We start from the raw sequence: 23,038 nt of genomic DNA, 5'->3' as shown, positions 1-23,038 counted from the left end.
AGAGTCATGAGAAAAAAACTAAAAAAAAGGAAGGCCTCAAGTGATTGTTGTATTTAATATTTTATTGTAATTACTAATACAAACTTTCATTTAGCATTTTACTGTTAGCTCATGTGAAGTTAATTTGAACTAAAGTTGGGTAGTTTAATCTATGACAACACATCACATTCTATAAATTCACTTTATGTTTTGAATATGAAATCTGAATTTGCATTGTAACGATAGCTGTGAGGTAAAAGTTGGGACATTTCTCTCTGAAAGTGAAATAAAAGTATGAAGCAGCATAAAAAGGAAATACTGAAGTGAAGAATAAATAGCTCCAAGTTTTTTTTAAGTGCATCTCTAGAAATGAGCCAAACAACGAATACTGTTCACTGTCAACTGGCTGTCATTCGTTTAAATACCATATGAATAAAATGAAAGAATAGTTCCATTGTGGCAGTTCCCTTCCAGCAGCATAGTATACTAATGACGTCTGTCTGTAATCACAGCTGAGCTGCTTTCTCTGCGATGGATCATAACAACTCAGATATACTAAAAGATTGTGGTGGAAAGCCTGGTCTGACAGGAGGTGATGTACACACACACACACACACACACACACACACTCTATAACAATAGCTGTGAGGTGAAAGTGTTGTACACTTGTTGTACACATGTCTTAAGTCTCAGCAGTCTATAAATCCAGTGGTAAGTGCTGTGTTTTATATTGGGTATAATTCCATTTTGATGACTTTAAAAATGATCAATCATAGAAACTTGTTGGGTGCATACTAGCATTTGGCTTTGGCTCATGAGCATCATCCTTTTTTAATACATTGTTTACAGTTTTCAGTTTCCCCATGACAAAAATATTGAAAGACATTTAAAACACCACAGGGAAAATAAAACACAAAGTAGAAGCTGATGTGCAAAGCTGGATGGAGTGGTAGCACTCAAACATAGCCCAGTCATTGTGCTGAATGTCTGTGGAATAACACACTTCTTAATAGAGGTTTCTGGGGTGACTGATGCATGACTAGCACTGTATATACTGTTTACTCCTGGTCATTCCTCTCATTCTCTTCCATTTAATATTTCAGATTTAAACCTGGAGTTGCTCCTCTCACTTAGAATATATTTTACATTTTTCCTCTATTATAATATTATTTAAGCTGATGAACATGAACATGTTGATCCAGTGATGATGTGACAGTGTCATGTTTGATGAGCATTTTCTTTGTCTCTTTCTTTCAGACTGGGAGAATTCTGAGTCAGAAAAGGAGCAGGTTAGTTTGTTTATTATCCATATATTCTACAAAAGTCTGAAAGGGAGCAGGAAACATCAAGGTCACAGATGTGGTATCAGCTTGCTGTGATTGGTCACTTCATACATCAGCATTATGTTTTAGCACTGTTCACCTGTTGGCTCTAAATAAGTATTTTAATTTAAATCTTTACAGATTTCATTCAGAGATGAGTGAGAATTCTTTTCTGTAATCTGGGAGCATTGATAGATTCCATCGGTTGCCAACTTTAATTAAGGACAAGTCAAATCCTTCCTGCTTTAATCCAGAGACCAAACAACAGCTACTAGTACTACACAGAGACCAAACAACAGCTACTAGTACTACACAGAGACCAAACAACAGCTACTAGTACTACACAGAGACCAAACAACAGCTACTAGTACTACACAGAGACCAAACAACAGCTACTAGTACTACACAGAGACCAAACAACAGCTACTAGTACTACACAGAGACCAAACAACAGCTACTAGTACTACACAGAGACCAAACAACAGCTACTAGTACTACACAGAGACCAAACAACAGCTACTAGTACTACACAGAGACCAAACAACAGCTACTAGTACTACACAGAGACCAAACAACAGCTACTAGTACTACACACAGTTCCTGAACACAATCATCCGTCTTGTTTTTCATGTCCCTAAAAAACACTTCATCAATTGTTAGGACTACTGGTGCTTGTGTTGTGATATTTCTTCATGTTCTTCATTCACACACACACACACACACACACACACACACACACACACACACACACACACACACACACACACACCTTGAGTCTGAACAGGTTTTGTGTTTGTTATATCTATATATCAAAGAAACAGTCCTAGCATTTTTTATTTGATCACACATTATTTGAATTCACAATTCAAATTGGTGTTCACAGCCTCCAATCAATGATGTTTCACTTGTTTTATAGTGATAATTCATCCACTCCAACAATTGTGGTTCAAAAGAGAAGAAACATACAATAAAAAAGACTAATATTAATATTACAGATATGTTGTCAATAGAGATGACTGAAGGACAACATATGTAAGAAGTTTTCCCTCTTTGTCTTTCAGTGGAGGTGTAGTTCCTGCAATGTGACAGAGGATCTGACTACTAATGGTAGGTTGTTTAATACAGTGGTGCAGCAAGCTGCTGGAGGCAAACATAAAAACATAAAAACATACTCTCTTATCAGTATCTCTGCTGCTGCTGCTTTTACAAGCCATTTTTAAGTTGCAGTCAACAAACTTAGATTTTCTTTATGTACACCATACACTCTGGTTCCAATGGAGACTATATTCAATTCAGTGCTGGAATAACAACACATTACTTTGGTGTAAGTGTCCAAACTATTCCATAAACAGTCATTTCTTTTAGGGTGACTATTTAACATCAGTCCAGGGACAGCAGATGTAAAATAGCCTTTTGGCTAATTCTGGCATGTTTACATTTTGTTAAAATGTGCATTGTCCTTGATTTCTAAACCTTTAAATAAAATAAAAATGTGTCTGCAGGTTTTTATTCCAAACAAACAGCAGCACACCAAAGGTCTGTACTACGAAGCTGGATTTTGTCTTATCGAGGTAACTTCAGGGTTAACCCTGGGTTTTCCGTACTACGAAGCTGGTTCACTTCTTACCGTGGTAAATCACCATGGTAACTTATGCTGAATGGCTAACCTGCTCCGGAGCAGGTTATGTTCTGGATAAGAGTTTTTAGGGACATGCAATCCTTTAGATGTCCCCGATGACATTCTATACGAAAGGTACAAAATGATTTTCAAGCAACATTAAGTTAGTTTAATATTCAACATTCATTTGTCTTTCAAAATACAAACCTATTATGCGCTTCAGCCATTTGAGTGAATGATGTCAAACCAACTGTATGACATTCAGACTAATATACCTCATGTGCAACCAGGCTTATTTTTCAAATATATCTTTTCGTCAGTTTTTTACATATACAATAAATAAATAACCTCCAGTTTCAGAACTTGTGTCAGGAAACCTGACAAAAAGTCTCAATAAGAACATCTTGAGAGTAATCGCTGCAAAAGTGCAGAAAAGCAGAATTTTATTCATATTTTTTAATTTTAAAAATTGACCAAAATATATATTTTAAAAAAAATCCTTGTGGCACATGAGGTATATTAGTCTATATGTTATACAGTTGGTTTGACATCATTCACTGAAATGGCTGAAGCGCATAATAGGTTTGTATTTTGAATGTCAAATGAATGTTGAATATTAAACTAACTTAATGTCGGCAATTTTCTGCCAGCATTCCTTCCTGGCTTTTGCTGCAGCAACAGTGTTGCTTTTGGCCTGGATGATGTGTTTGAATTCTTCATATTTTTGAAGAAGAATTGTCTGCTCCTCCATGGTAAAGGCTGCTCTGCAGGGTTTCTCCATGTTTGTGATTGGTCAGACGCTGCAAACACCTCCCCTTTATGTGAGCGCGCAGAGATCCAGATTAAAAAACCCTGGGTTAAATTACCGAGTTGATAACCAGCTAGTACCGCTTATCAGGATTGCGAATGTCTGGGTAAGTCAACCCAGGTAACGGAGAGATATCCCGGGTATGTTAAACCTCTGAACTAAAAACATGATTTTAGTTCAGAGGTCTCCAAGCTCAGGGACTCCTTGGTACCCTACAGGGAAATATCGATATCTCAGGACCAGGTCAATATTTTATTTAAGAAAACTAACAAAAGGAAAGCTTTTGGCCCTAACGCCATTTGTGGTCGCACTCTGCACCACTGTGCTGACCGACTTAGTGTGATTTTTACCAAGCTTTTTCAAATGTGTGTTGACAGCTGTCAGCTGCCCACTGTGTGGAAATCTTCTATTTTAATCCCTATTCCCAAGACTAAGAATCCTAGTGATTTGAATGATTTTAGACCGGTAGCCCTCACTTCCCTCGTAATGAAAAATAGAATAAAGAGGAGGTGCTCTCCCTAGTGGAGGGCAAACTTGACCCGCTTCAGTTTGCCTACCACATAAACAAGGGAGTAGAAGATGCTAAACTTTTTATTTTAGACAAAGCTTTGAAACACTTGGAAAAACCCAAGGCTCATGTCAGACTTTTTTATTTGTTGATTTCTCTTCAGCTTTCAATAAGCTGCAACCTCACATCCTGATCGAGAGGCTGGCTTCTTATTTTAACTTACCCCACCAGCTCCTATCTCTGTCCTTAAACTTTTTAACAAATAGACCACAACAGGTTTTAGTTAATGGTGACAGATCAAACATACTGGTCTCAAATACAGGCTCTCCGCAGGGTTGTGTTCTTTCACCATTGCTTTTTATTCTGTACACCGACAGCTGTAGGTCTTGTAAAGATAGTAGCTTCCTTGTAAAGTTCTCAGATGACACTGCTCTTTTATCACTCCTCCAGGGAGTGGAATCGGACCATGGCTGCACTCTGTCTGATTTTATTAAATGGTGTGATGACAGTTTCCTTGATTTAAATGTCTCTAAAACCAAGGAACTCTTGATCGACTTTAGAAAAAACAAGACCGCTCCTATGGCTAGTGTTATTCATGGTGAAGATGTTGATATAGTGGATACTTACAAATGTCTGGGCACTATATTTGACTCCAGTCTCAGATTTGATATAAATGCTGAGGCTATTGTTAAAAAGGGTCAGCAAAGAACCCACTTATTGCGGAAGTTAAACCCTTTTAATGTGTCTAAACCTATCTTGTGTACTGTATACCTGTCATACATCGAGAACCTGTTAACTTTCTCTTTTGTCTGTTGGTTTGGCGCTTTGTCTGTAAAAGACAAAAATTCTCTTGGCAGTGTGGTCAAAGTCTGCTCAAAAATTACTGGAGTAAAGTTGATTGATCTAAACTCTCTCTGGAAGCGTCGGGTCCTCCAGAAAGCAGTAAGTATCATCAACAGTGAGCACGCTCTTTCTAATGAATTCACATTAATGACGTCAGGGCGGCGTTACCTGCCCCCTCACAGAAAGACAAACCGCTATTCCAGTTCATTCCTTCCTTCTGCCATTCAGCTGCCTAATGCAGAATAAGTTTTTTTTTCTTTTCCCGGGGCCGGGCACAGTCCTTTGTATTTTTTGTTTATGTGATAAAAGCCCTGGAACTTCATTTTGCACTTGCACTTTATTCAGCTGTTTCTTACTCAGCTGTATTTAATATCGTATTGTGTAGTATTGTATTTTATTTCCCCTCTGGTCATTTGTCACTCGCTCTGATGATGTTGTGTGGGAGCGAATGTTGTTGTTTACTGTCTGTCTATGTGAGGTTGGACCTGTAGAAACCGAATTGCCCCTCGGGGATAAATAAAGCTGAATCTGAATGAATCCAGCTTCGTAGTACAGGCCTCAGGTTTGACTCATTTTATCAACTGATCTCAGTCTTCAGACCATTGATTGGTCATATCGTGTTTTCTTGATTGGTTGGAACAAAAACCTGCAGGTACACAGCTCTTTATGAAATAGTAGCACTTCTTGATTGTTAAATGTTGTCTACACAAACAGTAACTCTGTCTAAATAAAATATAACCTAAATCTCCAAACACATGATTTAAATGGGCAAAAATCAGTACACTAGAGTTTGGAGCAGCTATTTAACTTTCAGTCCTCAGTGCCACAGAGACACATTTCAGTTCAGATATCCATATAAATGTACATTATTTTTATTGTTTTCACAACATAATAAATAAATACTATTACATATTGAACAAACATGTCAACCCCCTCCCACCCCACCATCCAAATTATTCCAATTCTTGGTTGGGGATCAAATTAGTTATAGTACATTTCAGTCCATTGTATAAGAAAAAATTAAAAAAAAACACTTCTGCCATTTTGAGTACCACAGAGAGCCATTGTTTACACATCTCCAGGCTCTTCCATCACATGTGACAAGACTGTTCTTAAAACATAGCAAACAAAGGGGTCCCAGATATGATGAAGATGATGTTGTTGATGTTTTAATGTGTAGGTCATTTTCTCTAAGGGGAGAGTGGTAGATAGCACAGACAGCCACCTGTTTACTCTTGGTCTTCTGGTGTTATTAGTCTTTGCAATTAATATGCTTAAATCTACAAACATTCCTTGATATTCTTTAGTCTTCAAATTATCTGGATACAACCCTAATATAAACAGCTGTGGGATTAAGGGTACTTGAATCTGTAAAATGCTTTGAATACATTGTTTCACTTCTTGCCAGAATTGTTGTATTTCTGTAGTTGTATTGCAGTAATTTCAGTCGGGTGTTAGTAGTTCTCGATTGTGCTTTAGTACATGCCTCTTCCCACATCCTCCCTCCATGCCCACAGCCGTCCTACACATGTTTCTGTACATCCATCTGCCAGGCATTTATACTTTTTGCTTTATTTTTAAATGCTGAAAAGGTCCATTGACAGGCTAAAGTCATGACATTCCCTTCTCTGTTTATCTTAATATCCTAAGCTATTTAACCTGTAAACCCTCCTAAATGAAGAACTGACCTGCTGACTTGCAGTTGTCTCTTGCAGCATCTCCAGTGTAATAACAAACCACCATACCTTCCTGATGTTGGATGTGTTTCTTTTCAGGTTCCCGCTCACAGAGTTCCATCTCCCGTTCCCTGCAGCGAGCAGAGATTTTATTCAGGAGCACTTTTAATCCCAGTCTTAAGTGGCTGTTCCATGGCCGCAGTCAGGATGAGGAAGAAGAAGGAAACTTTGTTGTTGCTCACAACCTTGTGTCCCGATCCTCTGCACGCCTCCTGCGTCTGCAACAAGCTCTTCTGGCTGTAGCACCACAGTGGCAGCCGGTCAGCAGGGCACAGATGGGGTCTCCTCAGGTGGGCTTCAGGGACTGCAGGGAAGCAATTCAATTAAGAAAACCACACAAGTGAAAGAAAATGCTAAAAAAGAAGGCCATTATTATCATGAGGAGGCATGCTAACACCATGATTACCTGGAGCCTTTAGTACTAGCTATGAAGTGGTAACCCTTCTGTTGTGTTTAATGTTCAAGCTAAGTATTGCAGTTGTTCTATAGAGGAGATAACTAGGATTTTTCTTTTTTCAATATTTCTGCAGTATTTCTATCAACATTATGTAACATGCTGTAGTGAAAAATACAGAACAGTAGATGATAGGGCTGTGCAATTAATGGGAAAAAAAATCGAAACCGACATTTAGAAAGTCTAATCGACTTAATCTTGCTCATGTCAATTAATGGTGGTGTTCACTGTTGCCATGACAGCAAAGGTTGCATATCTTTAAAGGGATTTGAAAACTTGTCTCCAGTAATGATTTGAACCCAAATCATGATCTTTACATAGTTGTAATCAAGTAAACTAGACATTAACCACAGCGTCACATCTTAAAACATGTTTATTTTCACTCCCTAAAGATCCTCATGTGTGAGGGCAGCAGTGGAAAATACTAAACTAAAGAAACTGTGAAAATACATCATTGTTCATCAAGAGTGGAGATAATCCTTCATTAATCCTAATCAAGGTTAAAAGGTCAATTAATGGTGATTTAGATTTTTGCCATAATCGCCCAGCCCTACTTGATGATTAGATGTAGCTGACCTGACACAACTTACAAACTAAGACTACAGAGAACAGTGTTACTCTAAGTATTGTAATAGATTAGAACTGACAGGAATTGCTGTATTGACGTGGATTGGACAGATGTGACAGTGTGGTGAGATGGATGTGTCAGTATGTGTTTGTAAAGAAAGTCATTAGAGAAGGAACAGTGTCATAATGTTAGCTGTTTTGACCACTAGGGGAAGATGCTCTGACTGGGTCCATACCTTCCTCTTCTCTCTTCTGTCTGCATCAGGTATGTGTTAAAGGCTTTCCAGCAGAGGGCGGTGTTCTCCTCCTGTCCTCCTCCTCCTTCCTGCAGGGCTACCACAGAGCTCTGTGTAGACTCCTGGAGGAGCACTCTCTCCTGCTCTTCATTCATGAGTACACCAGGAGGGCTCGCATAACAGCAGCCTACATATCCAGAGTGAGCCAGCTGCTCAACCAGGTGAGGTGGAGCTGCAGGAATGTCTCAAATGTTTCAAAAGTTTTGTGAGCTTTATCATTTATTCAGATTACTGTGTGAAATGTGAAACTCCTTGCAGCTTTTCATTTGCTCACCAGCCTCACCTGATACTAAGGTACTAACTGGGTCTGCTGTTTGGTGCTAGGCAGGTAGTATGCAGTGGGTTTATCACATCTTTTCTGATGGAGTCTGCCTGTGGAAGTTGATAAGAATGGCTTAAACTCAGCCACACAGTGTGTGGTGATAAGAACTGAAACAATCAACCAAAAGATGGTAAAAACAACTCCACCAGTTTGGCAGTTCACCAGGCATTAATAAAACATTTGTCTCCCTTTGACATTACATAGTAATTTGTTTCAGTATTAATAGTCCAAGGAACCAGATTTACAAACATATTTCTTTTCAAACATGTGAAACTAATGGTATGATATTGTAACTGTTTGGTAACAGCACTGAAGTTCAGGTATCATATCATATGGCAGCTTTATTTATATAGCACATTTCATACACAATGGCAACTCAATGTGCATAAAACAAGCATTTAACAGTAAGAATTGGAAATAAAAAAAACATAAAAACATGCAATTTGAGAAATAAAAATAACACCCAATAATAGTAAACACATGGAAACATTAAAACATACAATTAACCCCCTTCACACACTAATAATAAAAACAAAGTACAGAAAAATAGAAAGAGAGAGAAATAAAATGCTAGAATAGAGCATTAAATGTAAGATTGCGGCATAAAATAATGATTTGCTTTAAAATCATTAAAAGGACATAGAGTGCAAATGAAAGATTAAAATTTGAAGTGCTTTGAAAGAGCTCAATCATAAGCACAGGAGAAGAGAAATGTTTTTAACCTGGATTTAACCACTAATAACCCTGGTGCTTACTCACAGACATTCTCCTCTTCTTCTTAGAACATGTCCAGCTTCTCTTCATTCAGGGTGGGCTTTGGCTCACTGTGTCAGGAGCTGCGGGTGCATCTCAATCACTGGTCTTGCCTGTCTTCCAAAGTGCAGTCTGACCCCTATCTGAGACCTGCTCTGGTCCAGCAGACCAAGCTGCTGCTAGAAATCAGACAGACTCTGGACTTATTGAGCCTGCAGGCGCTGGTTGTGATGGAACATTATGTGCATATAGTTCTGTCTGCTATAGCCCAGACTGAACTAGACAGTGTACCAAGAGAAGTGCTGGAGGATATTTTAGCTGGTACAGACCTGTATAGCCAGGCAGTGGAGGAGCAGAGAGCACAGACCAGCACCACCCAGCTGAGGACTATGGTATTACAACATGCACATTCTTCACCACTGGATTGTAGTCTTACCAGCAGCAGAGGGTATCACCCCACTGCCTTCTCAGTCAAAGAGCTGATGAAGTTTTTAGCAGTGCATCATGCAGATATGGCAGCTAAGTATCTACACCGCTGGGCCTCTGAGCAGAGCTATCACATCTGTAAAGTCCACGCGTTCTCTGATAAGCCCATCAGTCAGGTGTCCAGGCTGAGCTGTGGGACCTTCACACTGAGATCTAAGTGGACCTGGGAGCAGCTTCAGCATTCCTCTCCTCTATCCTCTATTACTCCTCTCTCCCCTCTGCAGTCATCTGCTCATCACAATTACCATAAAACTCCTCCTGTGTACAACCCTGACCAGCATCCTTCGTTAGCCAAGTCCACCCTTGTCCTACAAAGACCAGAGTTCCCTCATAACGACCAAACCAGAAGTAACTTTCCCAACCAGTGCCAAATATGCGTATACCAGACCAATGTGGATGCTTTGAACTCTCATCTTAAAAACTCAAATCTAGAAAAACAGACCAGTTTAGAAATCTGTAATCTATTACAGACTGCGACACCCCCTTCAGCCTCCCTCCATCACCTCTCATCCCTGCCTTGGTTTTGCCAACAGGACCAGTCCTCTGTAGAGCTACTTTTTCAGGTGCTTGTTTCCTCCAATGACCTACTAGCTCCACTGGTATCATATACACCAACACCAGAAGCATCCGTCGAACAAATGCTCCCACATACAAAACCAACAGATGTGCCATCGCAAAATGGAAAGACTGACCCGCTGATTTCCAATTCTCCAATCACTGATTCAGTGGAGTTAAATGGACTGAGAACAGAACTGATTGAGGGTCAACATTTGGAGGGAAGTCAGCAGGCAGGGGCTGAGCTGGAAACAACAACCAGGCCTGAAGCCACTGCCAGGTAATGTTGTGTTGAAGGTAGAGCCTATGTTGTTAGAATAGCTTGTCAGATTGTCTAACCACGCTGGAGATCGACTTGATCACAGAATTCGACTCGTTTGTAACTTGAGAAAACACAAATTACGTCCAACTCAAGCAATGACCGGCCAGCTTTATGGAGATCTATGGAGGACCATTTATGCTTTCAAGGAGAGAATGTCTGAAAGTGTGTTCTGTGATCCTCACTTAAAGAATGTATTGTTTATCACACCCCAAATTATACTTTCCATGTCCCATTAGCCCAGATGGCCAGCACTGACTGTCCACACAGCCCAAATGTTATGACCACGCAGACTATATGCTCAACAAACTCATGAGAACATGTGTGCTTACAGACACACAGCATAGTACAGACTGAACACTGTCTGTTTTTTGGACTTTATCTGCTCCTAAAGATGTTAGCCTTGCCTTTGACAAGGACTTACCCAAATAACTTTGAGTAACTTTGTGCTACTTTGCGCTCTGTTTTAACCAGTGCAGTGCAAAGTCTTAACAGGTCTGTCTCTAGCACATCTTAAGGCCAGTAGTAGAATTAACAAAGATGAGCTGTACAGTTGGGTGAACACTGTGAAAATGGCATAAATGGTATAAAATGCTAGTATGAACAGCACAAAACCTAATATTTCTCTTCACTGAACAAGCCATAAAGAGAGAGCAGCTGTGGTCAAATGAGCTAGAGAGTGAATAAAGAGAGGGAGCTGTGGTAGTGAGAAAACCAGTAAACCAGTAAATGATCATTAAAATGCACATCCACACTCCCTGATATCTGTGCACAAACCTGTGGTAGCGTGGTGTACCTACCAGTCTGATTTGGTCTGAATACGACCTAAGAGCTTTGAATAAATAAGCATAAATAAACTAGCAAGGGGCTTGAGTGCCAGTGCCTGTTTTCTAACACAGTGCCATTTTTTCCTGAACATTTTATAATGCCAAAAAAGCCAAAACTTCAGTAACATTGGATGAGTTAACATTTCTGGCATTATAGTAGGGTCAGATAAACACATTCTCTGCATGTTTTTCAGTTAGCATGAAGAGATTAAAAAAATCATAAAATACAGTATATACAGAAGTTTGACAAAAAACATTGAACTCAAGGTCCACTCACTAGATTTATTCTGGAGCTTTCATAGAGAGCTTTTATGTATACTGTGCTCTTTACTTTAAAGAGACCCAATATTTTGCCCTATGAACAAGCACTTGACAACAGCAGCAAGGAAAAACTCCAAGCAGAGAGAGAGACACAGTAACAACACTCATAATACTAATATAATAACTAGTGATGATAATAAAGGCCTAGAGCAGTCTAGGCCTTGTGTGATGATTGCAGACTGTGTGTGCCCTTCAGCTCAGGCTTTGGGAAGGATGGAGACCCAAAGAAAGAGGAGAGTGTGGGAGCAGAGGGGACAACAGTGGAGCCAGACTGTGTTCGTCAGTCTCGTTCGGTCCAGTGGTTAGACATGGATCAGTCGCTGGTGTTTGATGATCTGTTTGGACAGTACCGCACCCTGCTGTGGAGTCTGTGCAGCAAAGCCCTGTGGCTGCAGCTGCATGTGCCACCGGCAGGAAACAATGCAGGAAGCATCAATCTCCATGACAACCACAGGAGGTTCCAGATCCTGAACATGATCAGTCAAGCTTCAAAGATGGGTAAGATGATCTTGTCCAGATAGTAATGATAAAATGATGTTGATACTATTCTTCATGTTGTTACTGTAACAAATGTAGAAGGATTGGTTGAATATCTATTTATTTCTTGTGATTAAAAGACAGAGATGTTTTGTTTCAGAGCTTTAAGGAGAGAAGTAACTACTGTGCTGTCTACATGATATCTGTGGGTTTGTTTTGTTGTAGATCTGATTCCAAATGAGTGCAGAACCATGCTGGAGGACTTCAGTCTGTGTTTTTTAGTCAACACAGCACATGCTCATTGGGACTATGGTTAGTACACACACACACACACACACACACACACACACACACACACACCTCACACTGCTTTGTGCAGCATTTTTATATGATGTTATTTTAGATTGGACAAGTGTTTATCACCAGATGCTCAGTATTATAAAACTTAATCAGAAAAAACTGATAATCAGAACATTGCACTGCACGTGTTGCATGTGTTATGCATAAATAAACTTTGATGAACCATTTTCACAAAATCTGTATATAGTGACTCTTTGTTGCATGATTTATTACGCTGTCTTTCTCTCCTTCTGTGTCTTTCTTCAGTAATGTGCAGAAGTTTAGGTTCAGCTCTGAAAGATAAGTGTCTCACAGATGTAAATCACAGTATCAGGTGTCTGACACTGTCATCTAAGCAAGATGGAAGTATGATGATGTCAGAGACCATGGAGCACCTCCTGCAGCTGTCCCCTCCTTTCCTGTCCTCCCTGTGCTGCCATCAGTCAAACAGCAGGGCTTCAGGTAAACAAGCAGAAACGTGTACAGGCCAAATACAAACGTACATTACATGCACAGCACAACTTACATCAACAACACACCACATACACAGTAATGATGCAAGCCATAATGTGAATATGGCTTGCCTCAATACTCAATACGTGCTTGTGTGATTGGAAAGCCATCCTTGTCTTTAACAAACTAAACAGTGGCTTTGTTTTGGTTGATAATAGTCAACTGACTTCTATTTTGATTGACTCTGAATAATCACAGTTCTTTCACTGAACACATGTTAGATCCCACTTTACCAGTCAGTACCAGTAAGTGATCAGTACCATACACTGACTAGGTGATATTATTAATGTATAATCAGGCAGGGTATAGTCAGTATCCCATGAATGTAGTGGAGTATAAAATACAAAGTCACATTAAAAAGGGAAATACTGAAGTGAAATACAAGTAACTTATAACTTTCCTCAAGTACATTACTTGAGTTAATGTTCCTAATTACTTTCCATCACTACCATTTTTCTGGAAATGTGCATTCAGTGTTAAAGTTGTTCCAAAGTGACAGAACTCATTGTGTTAAGAACGCATTTCTGCACAGCTGGCTAACTCACCACACTATTATTATTACAGGGTGCTGACTTCCATTCCAGCCTTGGAGCACATTATATATTGTAGGACGCTACACATAAGCAACCCTTACAAACCTTACAAACTACAGACTGACTGTATCTTATATTAGTTCCCTGCATTTGCATTATAGCCAGTATTTCAGTCAGCCATGCAGTTACTGGCATGGCTGGCAGAAACAAGAGCAACTATGATCTAAATGAAGGAATGATAGATGTACAGTACATGAGGAGTTAGGAAAAAACAAGGAGCAGATGAATGGAATACAAACTGATCTGGAGCAAGATCAAGGAATTATACCTCACCTTAATAAAGGTCACACGTTCCCTTTATTAAAGGTATACTATGCAGGATTGTCCTTAAAAATAATATATAGACTCATACAAAGGTATTCTTAGTTCTCTAGTTTGCTGTGAAGGAGATGCTTCTGGGCAGTGGGTGTGTAGCCAATCACAGCGCACAAGAGTTCGGGCCTTGTAGTGCAGAGAACATTACATTACTGTCTGTGTCTGTCCTCTGCTCTGCTCTCTGTCTCTGTGTAGAAAGAGCTGCAGGTCTGTGTTTCTGTTTAACTGAAAGCAGCTGTGTGAGCTACACACACACACACACACACACACACACACACACACACACACACACACACACACACACACACACACACACACACAGAGCAGAGAGACCTCAGCAGACAGGATGAAGCTCTGCATTCACACTAAATCAGCACCTTTCCGCGGGGTTATGCAGAGGTGTGAATGTGTTTATCAGTGCTTTTAGAATGTAGGCGCCATGAAACAATCAAAAAACAAAAAATAACAAATTGAAGTAAAGCAAGGATGTCTTGATCAACCCACAGGCTCCAGATCATGATTCATTTAAACATTTCAGCTACATGTTTGGTACTGGAATGACAGATGTCAAAAGGCTGAAGGCACAGTGATGTTTGTGAGACAAAAAATGTATAAACGCACTGATCAGTAGTTTCAGTTAGCCTGATTACAATATATATCAGTAGTAATGAACGTTGTGAGCAGAGTGTGTGTTTTGTGTCTGTGTCCTGCACAGATATCAGTAAGTAAATGTTAGTCACACAGGAATATGAATAACCATGTTTCTTTTTATAAACAACATTTGAATGGTTATGAACAGAAATTAAACATTTAGAAAATATAAATAATAAAGATAATATATATGTAATATTCACATCAATATTAACATTTCACAATACTGCACAGTGAGACATGAAGTAAAGTTAAGTTGCCTTAAAACACTAAACATAGCAGTATTTAAACAATGAGGTCAAAGAGAAATACTTATCTTACTTCCTCCAGTTCATCCTGGATGGGTGTGACTGTTGCTGGTAGTATTAGCCCTGTAGTGCTAACTGAGTACATTCCCCAGCTAAGTAGTATCAAACAAAGAGACCAAATGTCTCTACTGCTCAGAGCCACACTGATTCTTAGTTGAGGAAGGACCCTGAACATCTCCCTGGCTTATTATTGGTCCAGTTAATCACAGTACATTTTCATACTAACAGCAAGACGACATCTATTCCAAAACAATGGGATCCCAACTAACTCCCAATAGAAGTAATCTCAGAACACACCCCTACCACCCCCCCTCCCTCCCCAAACCCCCTCATCTCCTGGTGCAGATCATGAAAAAGTAGTGGGGTACATCAAACTGAGCAAAAACATCACTGATAGAAAGACAATTCAAATCATCTCCACTTATGCATCCATGAGTTAAGTTATTACAATCATCTAACTAAATGTAACTAAATGTAGATGTATATGTTAACAATTAGCTTGATTCAAGCCAATTAATCAGCCACAACATCATATTGAAACATTAAAAAAAATGAAATATCTTGTTTACCCACAAAGTATTATTCGTTTTTTAGCCAAGCAGAAACACTACAGCTTGAAGCTAATCAAAGCCTGTCTCTTTCTCTTCTCCTCTCTCCTCAGGTTGTTTTAGTCTCTTCCCCTCTAGACTCACTCTCCAGAGGCACACGGTTAGCTTAGCGCTTGGCACAGTGCAGCTGTCTACAGCCTGGGTCATGTCAAAGGCCTACCAGTTCCTTTCCTCATGGAGCCTCAACAAGTTCCTACTCATCACACAAGGAGACCTGAAAGTAGGTTACTCATGTGCAGTGGAATATTCACACCAGTCACAAGACTAGTTCAGCCTAATACATTTTTACCTTAGTCTGGACATTAAACCAACATCAGATGAATAAAGTGTGTTTTTTCTCTGTCTCTGCAGGTGCTGAGAGAGTCAGTAGACATGATGGTGCAGCAGACTAAGTCCCTGATAATGAATGCAGACAATGATCATCATTCCACTCTTCATAACCAGAGTCAACTTCTGCTGAGGCAGCAGATCGGAGTGCTTGACAAGGCTGTGTGTGAGCTGCAGGTGATGTGTTTGATTGATTCTATAAGTCTCAACAACATTAGACAGCTGACTTAGTTTTGTTGTGAAGATGCAATCTAAATATTTAGAATTATGTGTATCAGAGAACAAAAACAGAGATCAGCTGTGTTTGACAGTTTGCACACAGCTGATCAGAGGCAGAGATTGTGGATCACACCAAAACTTTCCCTGACAAAAAAAGAGATGTTGTGGTCCTCTGGTCAGGAATGAACTTAAACACTCTGCAGCAGTGGCATGGACTGGAGTCACATGACTTTGTCTCAAATCATCAATCTGATGACTTTGGACCTGACTAAATGAACTTGGACTTTAACACCAATGACTTGTGACTTCATTTGAACTTGTAATGACTTGATATTGTATGTATATTAAAATGTATGTTGTAGAAAAGTGTGCAGACTTAGAAGCTCATACAGCTGTGCATCTTGAACACTGTATCAGGTTCACAGTTTTAGCAAGGGTCAAAACAAACAGAACAGCAGCACTCATAGATCAATAGTCATCAGCATAATCAAATCTAGTAGAAATGACGAACGTATGAACGTATAGCAAGATAATATGTATTAAGAGCCATGCTTTCCTCTGTAACAGAGATTTGTCCCCATCACCACACTGTTAAGAGGGGAACTAGCTACTACAACTTCTATACATGGGATTCAAGAGAACATACATCACAACTACATGCATTCTGTGACTACAATTTGTATTTGAATTCTGCATTTAGACTACCTCCACTGGCACATACTCTTCACTTCACTGCTGTTTTTATTCTTCTATTATTTTGTACATTGCTGTGTTGTGTGTTGTACAAGCTACTAGATGGCTACATTCTCCTCGGGATCAATCTATCTCTCCATCCATCCATCCATCCATCTATCAATCCATATTGGAGTGTCTGGCCATTGGGGATTTTTCATCCTTATTCCTTTTGCTGCTTTTATGTTCAGAAATCTTGCTTTTCAACTCTTAACTTGACATAACATATATAAGCTAACCCACAAGGACATTTCTAAAGATAGACCACATATTTAGCTCTGCAAGAGATACTTTTTCCCAGTATAAGGGTGTAGACAAACATCTCCTCTAATCATAGTGCTGCACTGGACACAACCTAAACATGGGCAATGAGCAGCTGGCAGGTTAGACAGAATATGTGTAACAGTCCTTAGGTTCCTGGCACGCTGATTGGCAAAGATTGGCAAATCTCTGACATGATAGATAAATTCTGACAATGTTTAACAATACACCTGTTGATCTCCTTGGATAATAGAGAAAATGTGGTAGCCAATACAATTTCTGTAGTCTGTCTTGGAGGAAGGTTTATGTATACTCTGGAATAACACTTGTTCACACAATGCTCATAATAACAAGATGTTTTCCCTCTCTTCCACTCCAACAACATGAGTGTGGCATCATGTAAACCAAAGAATGCAGATCTGATCTGATGTTTTTACTGTGTGTCCATCAGACCTTCTCTTCTCTAGTGCTGAAGAGCTTTTCCAATGACTGCAAGAGGATGTCTGGGGAGATCTTTGAACAGACCATGCCTTCTGCTGCACACTGGAGACCTCACCACAGGACAGGTACACAAATATGACTGGTACAGCAGTCTGATTTGACTGACTGGTACAGACGTAAACTCATAAAATAACCCCTCATTCAGAAGATGAAACTTATAACTACTGTAAACTGACCTTTTCTGATGGCTTTGACACACTTCCTGATGACTTCATGATGGATTTATCAGGTCTTTTTAATATAAAAGGATGGAAAGTGGCAAACTCTGATAGACTCTGAAGAAATACATCATTTGGTTTAAGGTGGGGCTGGACAATATGGTCGAAATGTTTTTTTAGCTAGAGGTCAATTCACAATTTTAATAGATTTTTGTTTGCCTGCAAAATTCATGGCTGAAATCTCTTTTTTGGGGGGACCTGTACCACCTGCAGGGTAGTCATTATATTATATAAGATACAGGTTAGCCCAGATGTTTCACCTAGAGCACAGGCAGTGTACTGATTAGTGTCAGCACAGATAGAGGAGAAAGGTCTGCTCACTAAGTCATTATAGGGTTAAATTGGAGTCACACAAAATCATCTCAAGTCAAAGCACTGGTAACTCCTTTTGTCTCATTGACAGAGGGATGCAGTACATTATGTTATTCATTCTACATTGTAGCTATAATACAAATCAAAACTGGTATGTAGCTTAATACATAAAAATGTATTAAATGAACAGTTGTACAGATAGAGGTGCTGTTCTGTCCAGTAAAAACACGAAGCTTCACTTTACATTCCATCTAATGTTACAGCTACAACTGTTAGATTTCATCATCTTCCAAAAGAAATGACATCATTTATAAAAGAAAATGACAGAGCTGTTAGAGCTAGTGGTAAATGACTGACTCCTGATCACCTGGTCAACATCTGTCATCATCCTGGGGAGAACATTAGCTAATGAACTGAGCTGTGCAGCTCTTTGGTGATTTAACACTAGCTCTAATCTAATGTCTCCATAGCATTTTGATATGATATCATTCTTTTTGGTGGAGGAGTGAGAGCTGCCTTTCTGAAACATGATGCAAAACAAGCACAACAATCTTTCATGTTATCATGAGAACTATAAGTGAGGAAAAAGACATTGTTTCTCTCCAGGATGCATGTGAGCAACAGGTTGTTGAGTGCAGCTCACTGAATGGCTGCTGGTGTCTTAATGAGAAGGAATTTATGATTCTTACAAATAAGAAACCTAAAATGTGGGACTAAAATACTTTATTTGTACTCATATATATTTGATTTGAACCTGTAAACTTTAAACACATATCGTTGAGTCTCTTAGCTGGTCTTCCCAAATCCCTTATTGCCCCTGTTTGCTCCCAGGGCTGGTGTTTTATTGCAAAGACAGTGGAGGAAGCTGCAGCTGAATTCCAGGTGAAGCTGAGATGGCTGTGCATGAGATGGAAAACAGTATTGGTTGTTTCCAGCGAGCCTTAGCTTGGTGTATACTATTGCTGTACAGGATGATTTCTGATTGTCCATGGTTTGGAATGCTAGACATTCCTGCCTTTGTCTTTCCCAGTCTCCCTCCCTTCAGTGAATGGAGTCTGCCTGTGTGGTAAAGTGAGTCTGCACACCTTGTTTCCCCTGTTTTAAGGCCATACTCTGAACCTATGATAGCACTGTTAAATGCTCACTCTATACAAAACAAATCTTTTGTGTGTAATGATCTTGATCTGTTCCAAAATGTAGATTTAAACATTAAGCATCCCTAGGACTTTGGGCCATAGAGGATTTTACTGTCTACCTGACACACAGCTCCTCTCTAAATGCCTTCAGTGACTTTTTATGCTCTGTCTTCAAGCTATCCACACTACTGATTGTTGGGGGTTTTCTCATGTTGATGATTCTTAAAACTGTGCCTGTAATTTGAATAAAATGTGTTAATTTACAAAGGTATGTGTGTGTGGATACATTTGACTGACTTACTTTCACTGTTGGTACACAGGTTTTCCCAGCAGCCCCAGTGAGTATGCAGCTCTGGCAGCTCAGACTGTAATTGGTCAGGTTTTAGAGGGTGTGGCACCATTATCTGATGAAGCCCGTGCCCAAGCACTGAGTATAACAATGACAGCGTTCATGGAGGCATGGATGGAACACATTCTGAAACAGAAGATCAAGTTCAGGTACGTTTTTGGTCATAGCATCATATATTGATTTCTACCACTGTGTTATCCACAGAATGAAACTCCTCCCAATGTAGACATGACAGTGGCTGCAGCATCAATCCAGTGTCCATCATCAGGAGATAATAGGAGGGCATTAAAATGTCAAATAATGTTAAAATGATAGAGTGTGTCAATGTGCTGTCATGCTGAATGTGGTGTGTGTCTTTTTCATCAGCACAGGTACAGTGTGTGTGCGTGATTCTTCAAACATACATATAACATAATATTACACGCATGGACAGCACACATGTGAACAATGTTTCTGATCAGGAAGTCGTGAGCTGTTTCCTGCAAGTGAGATTCATTTATTTATTACAAAGAGCCTTATTTTTGTAAAACCAACGGCGCAGAAAGGCCGTACAGTTGGCACACTTGGATACAGGGTGGGATCAGAAAGATCATATTTGCTTATTTCATCCCCTTTAAACAATCATGATATACTGACAGTTTGGGGATCCTGTGGAGAGTTGCTGTCTGAGATGTCAAATGTTTCAGATATGCATACAGCAGCGGAAATCTACTGTCAAAGCAGATGACTTTTATATGAAATTCCCCTTTAAGCAGGTTGATGATCCATCAAACTCAAAATGTTAAAGTCTCTGTGTAGATCTGGTAGGAATATTATATAGGGCTTAAATAAATGTTTATACAATAACTTATTAAAAGAAAAACAGCTTCAGGAAACAGAACAGCTGATGTGTGAACATGTGAGTATGTAGCTGGGTTCTCTGATCACTGTTGTAATGTGATGTATTATATAATGTGATATTATATGCCTTCAGTGTGCAGGGAGCTCTCCAGCTGAAGCAGGACTTTGATTCTATCAAAGAGTTGATCCAGTCAGACAGATACGGTCTACCAGCTGAACTCCACCAGAGACTGCTCAGCCTCAGGTATCACACTGGAACCACTTGCATCACGGTCATTTAGATGTGGGATATTAAGGTATTTTATTTGATAAATGGCAGACTGTATTATTGATTATATAGGTGCATTTCTATATGTAAAGGTGGACTGTGAATGTTCATGATCAGCCACACAGTAGAAGTGTCTCCTCACAAACCCCTTGTTAAACACCCTTGTGTTTAACAAGTGTGTAAGAAAGATTCAAATCAGGTCCACATTTGATTTCACAGGTGAACCATGACACTTGCTTTATATTTAAGCACACATTGTTTTAGACCTGATCAGACTGTTTTCGTGATGACTATCAAATATCAAATGACCTACCTATACATTTCTCATGAGTCTAATGACCTACTGAAACTTTGAAAGAGCTAAAATACAGTGACATTATCCAGTATAGATTGGAAAATGGAAAAAGCAGTGTAAAAGCCTTGTTCTATATAATGTAAAGGTCAAAGTGAAGAGAACCTAATCAGGTATGTTTTTTTGTGATGATCATTTTCCATGCCAGTGTCGGGCGGCTGTGGCTCAGGGGGTAGAGCGGTCATTCGATTCCCACCTCCTCCAGTCCACATGTCAATGTGTCCTTGGGCAAGATACTTAACCCCAAATTGCTCCTGTTGCTGTGCCAACGGTGTATGAATGTGTATGAATGGCTAGCTTCCCTCTGATGAGCAGATTGGCACTATGTGGTAGCTCCTCCCATCAGTGTATGAATGTGTGTGAATGGGTGAATGAGATGTAATGTAAAAGCGCTATATAAGTACTGTCCATTTACCATTTACCATCTCTCTGTCTGTAGGGTTTTTCAGCAGGTGGACTCAGCAGTAGTATGTTTACTCCAGCAGACACAAGCCAAACCATACCTGCAGTCCAGAACCTGGGAGCCTTTCACACGCTGCTGTGAGTATCACCCTTATCAGTCAGTGTGTCATTCAATTTGAATAACATTTTATAACCATGATCATTTACTGTGGGCCAGATCTGTCCCATCAGTGATTTGACACATCACATTGTTGAGACTCATTGGGATTATTTATTCTGCAAGAGCTCCTTGAAAACCATTGAAACTGTGTTATGGTGAATGTCCTACTCTTTCACATGTCATTTTCTATGACTGTAGTATATGACATGCACTGACGCTAAGGCAGAACTATGATTGAACTGCAGTTTCCAAGTTCTGAAACTAAATAAAAGTCTGACATGGGTAAGAAAAGATGCTGTTTATTTGTTTCATTTTTCCATTAATTTGCCTTAACATAAGAAGTAGGGCTAAAATGAGTTAAAATAAAAGTTGTGTAATGTTTAATGGTCCCTGTGGAAATGGAAATGAAAGTGTGTAAATGGAACAGGAGGTTAGTGGGAAAAATTGCACTGGGCCATATTAACTGATTTTCTTTTAAAACTGTAGGTAATGTGATTGATCTTAAGTGTTTATGGTGAAAATGAAGCTATTTTGATGATAAAAACTTCAGTGGATGCAGTAATTCATTTAGATTAAAATAAAATCACATGTGTGTCATGAGAGGCTAGAGTGATAATAACCGAGGTGTATAACTCTTCAGGTCCATCTCATAGCAGCAGAAACAGCATTGATGCAGCAGTGGGCAGCAGTATCACCAACCTGAGGAGTATGGACGGTGAAGACATGACTCAGTCTGATCTCTCAGTCATGACCCCTGACCTTTCTCCAGTGGATCCATCCACACCCGGAGAGCCTTACCTTGCTCCAAGGTACTCTTTTACACCCTGCAGTGATTCATCAGTTATATGTTTTGGAATATGTATCATGGTAAGAGCTCTACCACCCCCACCCCTGCCTTTATTATGCCTCATAAGCTTCTGTGTTATCAAAGTGTTCTGTGTTTTTGTGGGGACAGAAGTAAATCCTGTTGTGCAGCGGTGATGATATTCAATAAAAAACGATACTGTGTTGTGTTGTGCTGCCAGTCTAGCTCTGGGTGCTGCTCAGCAGGAATGGTTGGACCTGAGGATCCACAACAGCACTCGACGCTGGCGGCTGCCGGGACTACACTGTCTCTCCAATGCTGAACCCTGAACCCACACACACTGCAAAGATCACACGCACCCACGCACACACACACACACACACACACACACACACACACACACACACACACACACACACACACACACACACACACACACACACACACACACACTGTATGTCACTTACACACAGGGACATTACATATACTAAAACCCAAAAGTTCACTTTTTCCCAGTTGAGCACATGACTTTTGTCACAAGTCATTCCCTGTCAACTAGTCTTAAGTCTGAAATTTGTCCTTGAAGGTAACCTCTCTCTCTCTCTCTCTCTCTCTCTCTCTCTCTCTCTCTCTCTCTC

The 23,038-nt window shown here is 39.7% G+C and overlaps 2 protein-coding genes across 2 annotated transcripts; both read left to right on the top strand.

Annotated features, from left to right (window-relative positions):
- The first annotated feature begins 3,035 nt into the window (after nt 1–3,035).
- LOC128363486 (uncharacterized) lies at nt 3,036–14,680 on the top strand. The gene is made up of 8 exons (XM_053324489.1): nt 3,036–3,054; nt 6,854–7,104; nt 8,101–8,292; nt 9,236–10,527; nt 11,911–12,212; nt 12,417–12,503; nt 12,798–12,992; nt 14,667–14,680. Exons 1-8 carry the CDS (start codon nt 3,036–3,038, stop codon nt 14,678–14,680), a joined length of 2,352 nt encoding a protein of 783 aa, XP_053180464.1.
- Nucleotides 14,681–15,590: 910 nt separating this feature from the next.
- ccdc142 (coiled-coil domain containing 142) lies at nt 15,591–22,751 on the top strand. The gene is made up of 8 exons (XM_053324248.1): nt 15,591–15,738; nt 15,870–16,022; nt 17,509–17,623; nt 19,545–19,722; nt 20,547–20,657; nt 21,473–21,573; nt 22,236–22,404; nt 22,621–22,751. The coding sequence occupies exons 1-8, from the start codon at nt 15,664–15,666 to the stop codon at nt 22,727–22,729; spliced, it is 1,011 nt and encodes a 336-aa protein (XP_053180223.1). The 5' UTR covers nt 15,591–15,663; the 3' UTR covers nt 22,730–22,751.
- Nucleotides 22,752–23,038: the final 287 nt, after the last annotated feature.

The sequence above is a fragment of the Scomber japonicus genome, chromosome 8 (assembly GCF_027409825.1).
Source record: "Scomber japonicus isolate fScoJap1 chromosome 8, fScoJap1.pri, whole genome shotgun sequence".
In the NCBI taxonomy this organism is placed as follows: Eukaryota; Metazoa; Chordata; class Actinopteri; order Scombriformes; family Scombridae; genus Scomber; species Scomber japonicus.
Note: the sequence above shows the minus strand (reverse complement) of the source record. Positions and strands in the feature narration are given on the sequence as shown.